Here is an 8733-nt window from a genome sequence, read left to right as displayed (position 1 = left end):
AGAAAGAACATGACACACACGCGCGATTGTATAAAATACGAAATATATTTAACCTTTCATAGCATGTCGTATAATTTAGATAGAAGTATACATTTACCTTACGGGCGTTGCATAGGGCGTGCGTATCGTTTAATACGTTTTCTAGCGATATAAAAGATTACAGTTTACAATTACTCGTATTTACAAAGAACGAGAACAAACTCTCAGCTTTGCGATTCAACGAAATCGAACGCCGATTTTTCGACAACTTTCTGGTGTATATCTTATTGCCTTAAGATTACCTGCGCTTTACATTCGAAGCACTCTACGCAATTTATACGCTCTAACTTCTAAGAAGTAGTAGAAGAAAGGGAACAGAAGGGATCGTTACAATCGATAGAAACAGAAAAGGTAGAGAATTGAGACGCGAATGTACAAGGGGGATGGGCCGAGGGAAAAATCGGTGAAACGCGTTGATTTCTGGGCTCGGAACGAGCCCACAAGATCGATATCTTGATACACTTTAACGATGAGATGTGCGTTTACGAACGTCTTGGTCTCTTGATAGTCTATAGGACAGCATACGCGGAGACGGTTTTACAATTTTCTTTGTTGCTCCGCGCGAAAATTAACGTCTGGCATGTACACGTATATATTTCTTTACAACTACTCTCGCTCGCGTAAGAAAATCGTTACGAATAATATCATCTCGACGGAAAGTCTTGTCCGCTACAGTCTATACTTAACGATACAACATCTCTATAATGAATGTCTAATTAAAAAAGAAAAATAAAAGGAAGAAGAAGAAGAAGAAGAAAACCTATTATGGTTCGTGGAAGCACCCTGAATCACTGTGTAACAGTCAAAAAAGTCTATCGCTAAGAACCGCCAAAAGATCGATGGCGCGCAATAATGTTGACTCTGTTCGAACGTAACGTATACGTTTCGATCTTCCGTATCAATTTGTTCGTTTTCCAACGACGACGACGACGACAAACGATGTTAATAATAACGAAACGCTATTGTCCCGGATATATCGCGTGCGTTCCAGTTTTGGACTAGTTTCAGTCGTAATGAGACCCACGTGCACACGAGCCAACGTGTGTTTGCGGTCTCCTCGAGTCGCATTAGAACCTCGAGATTCCACAGGCTTAGAAACGTTCCGCGAATCCCGAGTTCCACGATAAGACATTTCGTATCGCGATGAACACGGAACAGTCTCTCTCGGTTAGGCGACTCACGTTCGATTCGGTCGCGGTGCAACGTTCCTCGTTGCACATTCCCTCAAACGTAACTTTCATCGTCGACGACTGATCTCCCGTAGCCCAAGTGTCTCCCTGTGACCGAGGCGCGTGGCTGCGGGGGCGGTCGGTAGGGAGGCGGAGGCGGCAGAGACCTTGACCTTCCGGCCACTTTGTGTCTGTCCTCCAGATTCATGTGCACCGGCGGCAGATGCCTCAGTCTCGGCGGCAACGGCGGCGGCGTGTCGGGCCACGTCCTCTCCTCCTCCTCGTCCTCGTCGCCGTACAGATCGATCGCCTCCGCTTGCTTGAACGAGTACAGATCGTTTCTCTCCCTCGAGCCGTAGATCTCGCTGGTCCTGTCCCTGTTCCCATAGATGCTGTTGTCGGACTCGTATCTCTCGGTCCTGGTGCTCTCCTTGTTCACGTAGATCTCGCTCTTGACTTTCTTGAACTCGTACAAATCGCTGCCCGAATGGTAGCTGCCGTTCTGCGAGACCGGCGACTCTCGGTTCACGTATACTTCGGACTTGACCTTTTTGAACTCGCTGAATCGCTCCTTCTTGAACTCGTACCGGTCGCTGGACAGCGAGGACTCTACAGTGAGGTCTTGCTCCGAATTGTGAATGGAGACTCGCTCCGTGCAGATGTCCTGCTGAGAAGCCCTTTCGTACTCCGTCCTAAGGTCACGGGTTACGTCCAGCTGCGAGCTCCGATAAATGTCCTTGCAGTTCTCCACGTTCTCCTTCATCGAGTCTTGTCTGAGGAACTCCCTGCCGTAGATATCTTTCTCATCGAATCTCTCTTTTCGATGCTCGTGCTCGTCCAGCTTCGTTCTCGGGGTCCTCTTCAGCTGGGCCCTCAGCCAGTCCTGCCTTTGGAAGTTCGGATTCGGATAGCCGACGTTGCTCTTCTCGTCCCTGAAACCGTGCTCCACGCCGCTCGAGTGATGATTGGCCGCCGTGTAACCGTTTATCCTCTCCTCCCAGCCGCCGTACACGCGGATGTACGACTTGCTCGCGGACTTCTCCTCCTTCCCCAGGGACTTGTCGAAGCTCGACGAGGACGCGTTCACCGCCGAGTCCTCGCTGCCCACCGGCGACTCTGGAATGAACAGCTGACAGTCCGACAGGGTCAGGCCCGAGTCCCGTGACAGGGACATATGGTCCTTTCGCGGCGGTTCCGTCAGGTCCAGGCTGTCCAGGGAAAGCCCACCTGCTGCAACGAGAGAAACTCCTCAGTGGACCGTGAAAGGATCAAACCTCCGGGAAGAACAGACATCAACGGCACGCGTCACGTACGCTTTTTTAAGGTAGAAACACACTAATATCATTAGCGGTCAAGGAAGGGTCCACTTGGAAGTACTACCGGTCGAGGTTTCACACTCCGTTATTAAGAGGGAACTGATGTGTCACCTACTAAATAGCGATTATTAATGTGATTCTACCTTTACGCTGGCAGCGAAGGTTCGACCGAGGATCGATCAAGGTACTCGAGAGGCTACTCACAGTGAAGGCTGTCGGTGCTCTCCTCGGCTCCGCTGTCACTGCGTTCCTCCCCAAGGAGCTGCGTGACTCCCTCGCCGAACAAAACCTCGCAGTGTCGAATCAGCATCTCCGTCAGAGTGGGTATCGCCCTGCTCTGGTTCACCGAGGGATTAGACGACCAGAGCAGGCTCGGCCCGCAACAGACGCCCAGATTGCTGGCGCACATCAGATTGTGCTTCGACCTCCGTGCCACGTGGTGCAGCACGCAGATCAGGTGCGACAGGAGGGTGTAATTCGCTTTGGGCAGTCTATCTAGAATACTGAAGGATCAACGCACGCGTTAGCTCCCACCGTTCTACACTTACATTCTGTTTATATTATAAAACTGTGTTCGCCGTTCTTACTTCTTAATCGTTTGAATAGGATTTGGCGTGTCGAGGCTGTCCATCCACAGCGGGAAGAGGTGCGAGGTCAGAAGAGGGTCGGGCAGGGACCTCAGGAAGTCCTTGAGCAAAGCCGCGACCGCGATGATCGGCGCGTCCTCGAGACAACTCGGGTCTCCGGTCGATTCGATCTGATCGCGCAGCTCGCGAACGATCCTAACGTTCGCGGACTTCCGGAAGATGCCCTGGGTGAACGGGCCCTTGGCGAACAGCTGCTGCAGCATCACCAGCACCGGCTTCGGTAAACCGTTCTCGTCCAGCCTGGAAAGGTTCACGCCGAACAGGCTGGGGTTCAGCGACAGCGATCTCCTAAGTAGCCCGGTGATCTTGGACTTGTTCTTCTTGACCGGGGACTTCGGCACGGGCCTCAGGATGAAGTGGCAGGTGTCGTGGCCGCTCTTGTTGCAGTGCTCCAGGTCGAAGCCTTCTTCCGCGGAGAGGGTGTGTCTGAGGTTCGACAATTTGACTGCGAACGGTCTCTCGTGGCCTATCAGAGGATAGGGCGCCTCGTCCGCGGATGTCCTTGCCCATAGCTGGAACGGGCCTTGGAGGTCCAGCAGCCTCGTGGCCAGGTTCACGCAGGCCGCCGCTGTCATCTCTGATCCTACCATTATCGTCTTACACTGCAAATGGAACACGGACGTGAGCCGACAGTGGCCAGGTCTCGGGGAGTCTCGTGGACTACGCCGCGATTGGAAAGGTTATCGTATACAAAGCGGTCAGCTTTCACGGCGGAACGCGAGCAGCTCGATGACGGCTCGAGAGCGGCTCGCGTGTATTTAAATGCGGCGCCGGTCAATAATGAACGTTCGGGGGGGGGGGGGGGGGTGAAGGGGGAGGGACGCGCGTCGATAAAAGATATAGACGGATCTTTGTAGAGGGAACGATCCTCTCGACATTGACGTCACCGATACAAAAGGGGCATCTCTCGAGCGGCCAGGAATGTCTCCAGGAAGGTCAAGCCGGATCGAACCGTACGCTCTCGGGGTTGTGCCAAGAATGGACCGCGAAGGCGTGACCGCCTGCTTCTGTCTATCTGTCGCACGGGGGGACGTTTGCACTTACGCATTCCGTGCTCGCGTCGCTGTCGTGGTACACGACTTGAATGTTCGTGTCCGGCGGCTCCTTCATGCTCTCCTCTCGCACCAGCTCGGTCAGACGCCCCCACCAGAGGTCCCTGGCTGCTGCGGTCCTGCAACCAAAGATCGAAAAGCCCCTTCAGCATCGACGAATTTCAAGGCTGGCCCTCGGATTCGAGGACCGCTCGGAATATCAAGCCGAACTTGTCGAGCGTTCGCAGGACGAGTCTGGATGAACCGCTTACATGAAGGTGGCGACGACGTTCGTGGTGGGCCAGCCGAGGACGAAGCTGGTTTCCTGGGACTTGCTCGTCTCGGCGACGTCCTCTATGTGTCCGGCGGTCAGCCATAACTCGCTCATCCTCACGGACTGCTTCAGCTTGAAGTTGCCCCCGCTCCTGGCCTTGGCTATGAGTAACAGGTCCGAGAACAGGAACAGGTGTCTCTCCTGAGACTGTACGCCCTGTGAACACACCGGCAACGACTACTGTAATCCCGGAGAGGTTTTCGCGAGGACAGAGTCGACGCGGATCGGCGGACACGTACCGTGGTGAACTGAACAGGAGTCTCCAGGAGGAACGTCCTTGGCGGGGATTTAGGGGCCGGCGAGTTGCTGGACACATTCAACGACTTCTGCGACAGCACTCTCGTTAGCCTTCCGGTGTTCCCGCCGCTCCTCTTGCGGATCAGGCTCTTCATTTTCTGAAACACGCATTCCACGTTGTTGTATATACGGGCCGGGGCGGGACGGGACGGGACGTCGAGCGCTCGTATCACACGGGGTATCGATTTATCGGGAATCGAAACCGGGTTATCGCCAGGGATCCACCGGCCAAGGAGATTAGCATTAAATTATCGGCGACTCTCTAGCCGGTCTTTGCGCGCGTACACGTATAGCTCGAGGGGCCCGCGAAGTAACGACCAATTTTGATGCTCGGATCTAGGACATAAATTATTATCATCCTCGCAGCGGGCGGCTAATAACCGGACGGCGACGTGCCAAGCCGCATTAACTTTCGGATGACTTAACAGCATTATTTCACGGAGCGAACACGCGCGGGACAGTGAGGCATCGCGCGCCTTCTAAACCCGTTCGAAATTTTCGCGCGGAGCTCCCGCGGACGGCCGGCCGCTGACAGCCGACGTTCGACCGGTTGCGGCTCGCAGGAGCCTGGCGAACGAACCGGCTCGAATCCGCCGCTGTTACGGGGCCAGAGTTCAACGAGACGTCGCCCGTCGCTTCGGAAGATTACCCTCGATCTCTGCTCCCGCGGCGTCGAACGACATCGAACGACATCAAACGCTACGCGGGAGGCGACCGAAAGGTCCCGGCTGACAAATAACGCAACCAAATACGGCCGTGGGGGACCCACGAAACACGGAATTACAAGCGACCGAGGGCCGAGAGGCTGATTAGCATACGTCGCTTCAACGTCGTCTATTAGCCTCCGTCTCTCGTTCCCCGGCTCTTTTCTCTTACGAAATCGAACCCCGCGCTCGGCCATCCATCACGGACCACGGCGAACAGACACGGGAGACACAAGCGCGTCTAGCGGACAGAGACTCGCGTTGCGTTATCTCGCCTTATGCTAATGAGATCCGCAGAAAACCGAGCCGACGATGATTCTCCGCGATTCGTGGAAACGTTCCATCATCGTTCCGTGTTCGAGCCGCGACTGGGGGCATCGAGAAAACGCGAGCACGCGTTCCCCGCAACGCTCGATCCTACCACGATCGCATCGATCGATCGATCGATCGATCGGTAGGTCGACCGCAATATCCCTGCTCTTGACAATACTCTTTACGCCCAGTATGCAAATCGTCGGAGCGAGGCGGCTGACGCACGTAGGACGACGACTGATTGGAACAAAGAGATCACAAACGATCCGGAGTTTCTTCGGTGCGCCGTGCACCGGCGACGTTATTGCATTAACGCTAAGCCTACCATGCCGGTTACAAATCACCGGCTATCATTTTTCGATACGCGAATTGTTGATATTATGGGGGCACCTTGATTCACGCTAATCCTGCCGTGCTAGTCGAAATGACCACATAAAGTTGTTCTAATTATACCTTCACGGGAAATAATATTGAATAAACGTCTTAACCTTTTGGTAAAGAAAGGTGCGTTAGAAAATAATTATCCACGCGTAATTTTTACATAATGTCAACATGAAAGTTCTGAATTAATTTATTATTTTAAAATTGTATTTTTCTTATCCTCCAAGTTCGAAAAGAACGAATACCGAGACATTCTTCTAGAAAATCGAGATTATCTTCTTTGTAGAGCAATTTATGGAAAGTGCGTGTCAAAGTTATTACATATAGATTATAATTAATTAATATTCTATATAAATTTTGTCTTGTTAGTTTTATCAACAAAAATATCACTCTTCCAATGGCCAGTAGACTTAACGTTAGCAAACAATTAAATAAATTTCATTCGTCCGCATAAATTCGGTCTCGTTATTACAATAAAGTAACAGTCATTGGAGCAGTCATTTCTCGAGCTCGGCAGGTCAAGTATCGAGTCGCCCCCGAAAGTAAAGCACTGTGAAACGCGACCGACCCCTATAATTTCATTCAACCGCGCTCGCAGTTTCCGTCGCGCGAATGGGAGACAGTTTCGTCGGTTGTCCAACGAGCCGCGTGGGAAACCGCGCGTCCCGTGTGCGTCGCCGGGATTAATAATTATACTTTCCACGGTCGGCGAGGGGAAATTGTTCCCGTGAGAATCGCCGGAACCATTTCCCGCAAAGTTTTCTCCCTCACGGTCGATGCGTTTCCACCGGAAACACGCGCGGTACCGCGCTGACTTTTCCGCGCGCCGCGATCGGAAATACGAGATTCTGCCGATGGATATATATGTATATGTATTTGTTGTCTGGCGAAGCACCGTACCGTGGTGAGGACATCCCGCTCGTGCAGTCGCAGGTTATCGCCGGGGAACAGTTCTTGGATGCGATGCAGATCGCCCTCGAGCTGGCCGCGCTGCAGCACCGCGCCGCTACCGACGCTTCCGCTTCCGTTCTCCACCAGATTCCTCGCCTCCTGGCCCAGGTACCTCTCGTATTCGGCCAGCCTCTGGACCTGAAACCAATCGGGACAATTTTCCGGCGTTAGAAGACAGTTTTCTGAACGGTTTTTCACTATACAGTAACGCAAGGGAGTATTCTAGTATGAAATTTCGAATACAATTTAGGCTTCCGGCATTGAAAAATTAATAGAAAAATTTGTAAATCGTCGCTTTCTTTCATTTTCGACCGTAATTTCGTTCTAGTATCTGCAACAGCTAAACTCGTAACTATTTAAAAATCTTACGCGTTTCCTCATTTCGGATAAACAAAATGGCCGCAGTCGTACCGCCACGACGTCGTTCAAACTGGACTATGATTCAAAAGCAAACCGATGTCACAAGTTTCAACTATTCTTAACCGTGAACAAATGAGCTTGAAAAACGTATAAATAGATACCGTGAAATTTGACCGCGAAAGATGTTACAGTTACTTCGCAAAAAACAAGTCTCGTAGAATGTAAAAAAAAAAGACGTCGTTCACACGAGAATACCCATTTAAGTTCTAGATTCCATAGCGAGATAGCTGCCGGTGTAAAATAATGGATCGTTTCCGTGGAATTTCCGTCTGTGTTCCAGCACGAGATCGCCGCGGCACGCATCCCTGTCGTGTTCTCCGCGCTTTAATCTCCGTTTCTGTACAATTTCACTTTCCTAACTCAATTAGGTATGTATTGATTTATGGGATGATGTTGAGCAAGCGTTCCGCAATCTTGCGTTCGCGCGAAGCCTCGGAGTTAAAGGCGTCTTAATCCGATGCAGCCCAGTCAAGAATTTTCGCGGCTGATTCTAAGACCATTGTCTTTGTTGCAAACTTTCGGCCAGACGTCACGTAATCGTCTTTGTCGACTTCGGACGAATCGATTGTGCGACTTGCGCAATCCAGGAGAGAGAGATAGATAGATAGATAGAGATAGAGATAGAGAGAGAGAGAGAGAGAGAGAGAGAGGGATAGCGAGAGAGAGAGAGAGAGAGAGAGAGATAGGGATAGAGAGAGAGAGAGAGAGAGAGAGAGAGAGAGGGATAGAGAGAGAGAGATGGGGGGGATAAAGAGAGAGATAGGGATAGCGAGAGAGAGAGAGAGAGAGAGAGAGAGAGATAGGGAGAGAGAGATATAGGGAGAGAGAGATATAGGGAGAGAGAGAGAGAGAGAGAGAGAGAGAGAGGGATAGAGAGAGAGATAGGGAGAGAGAGAGGGATAGAGAGAGAGATAGGGAGAGAGAGGGATAGAGAGAGAGAGAGATAGGGAGAGAGAGAGCTCCTACAAACCTAACTCACAGCAACGCGCAGTTCTCGTCGCTATTGCGAACATGCGAAGAGGAAACGATTGGCAAACACTCGGTTTCGGAACGGCAGAAACTGGGCGCAGCATCGCGGAAAATCCTCGCGCGGAATAATTCAGCGTACAATCGACGGCGGTGCTCGTGCCAT

General features: G+C 51.8%; 1 protein-coding gene across 6 annotated transcripts in view; it reads right to left on the bottom strand.

The window, feature by feature from the left end:
• Positions 1–26: 26 nt before the first annotated feature.
• LOC117220279 (uncharacterized) overlaps positions 27–8733 on the bottom strand; it is a 350048-nt gene continuing 341341 nt past the window's right edge. For 5 of the 6 annotated variants that reach the window (XM_076524667.1, XM_033470104.2, XM_076524680.1 and 2 more), the window contains 7 exons: positions 7131–7319; positions 4776–4931; positions 4475–4692; positions 4216–4342; positions 3112–3773; positions 2729–3027; positions 27–2438 (listed from right to left, as the gene is read on the bottom strand). In XM_076524667.1, coding sequence (XP_076380782.1) covers positions 1264–2438; positions 2729–3027; positions 3112–3773; positions 4216–4342; positions 4475–4692; positions 4776–4931; positions 7131–7319 — 2826 coding nt within the window. In that variant the 3' untranslated portion in view covers positions 27–1263. The remainder of the gene's footprint in view (positions 2439–2728; positions 3028–3111; positions 3774–4215; positions 4343–4474; positions 4693–4775; positions 4932–7130; positions 7320–8733) is intronic. The other variant, XM_076524674.1, reaches the window with a different exon arrangement.

The sequence above is a fragment of the Megalopta genalis genome, chromosome 1 (assembly GCF_051020955.1).
Source record: "Megalopta genalis isolate 19385.01 chromosome 1, iyMegGena1_principal, whole genome shotgun sequence".
Taxonomy (NCBI): Eukaryota; Metazoa; Arthropoda; class Insecta; order Hymenoptera; family Halictidae; genus Megalopta; species Megalopta genalis.
The sequence above is the reverse complement of the archived record's forward strand: the minus strand, read 5'-3'. Positions and strand labels throughout refer to the sequence as shown.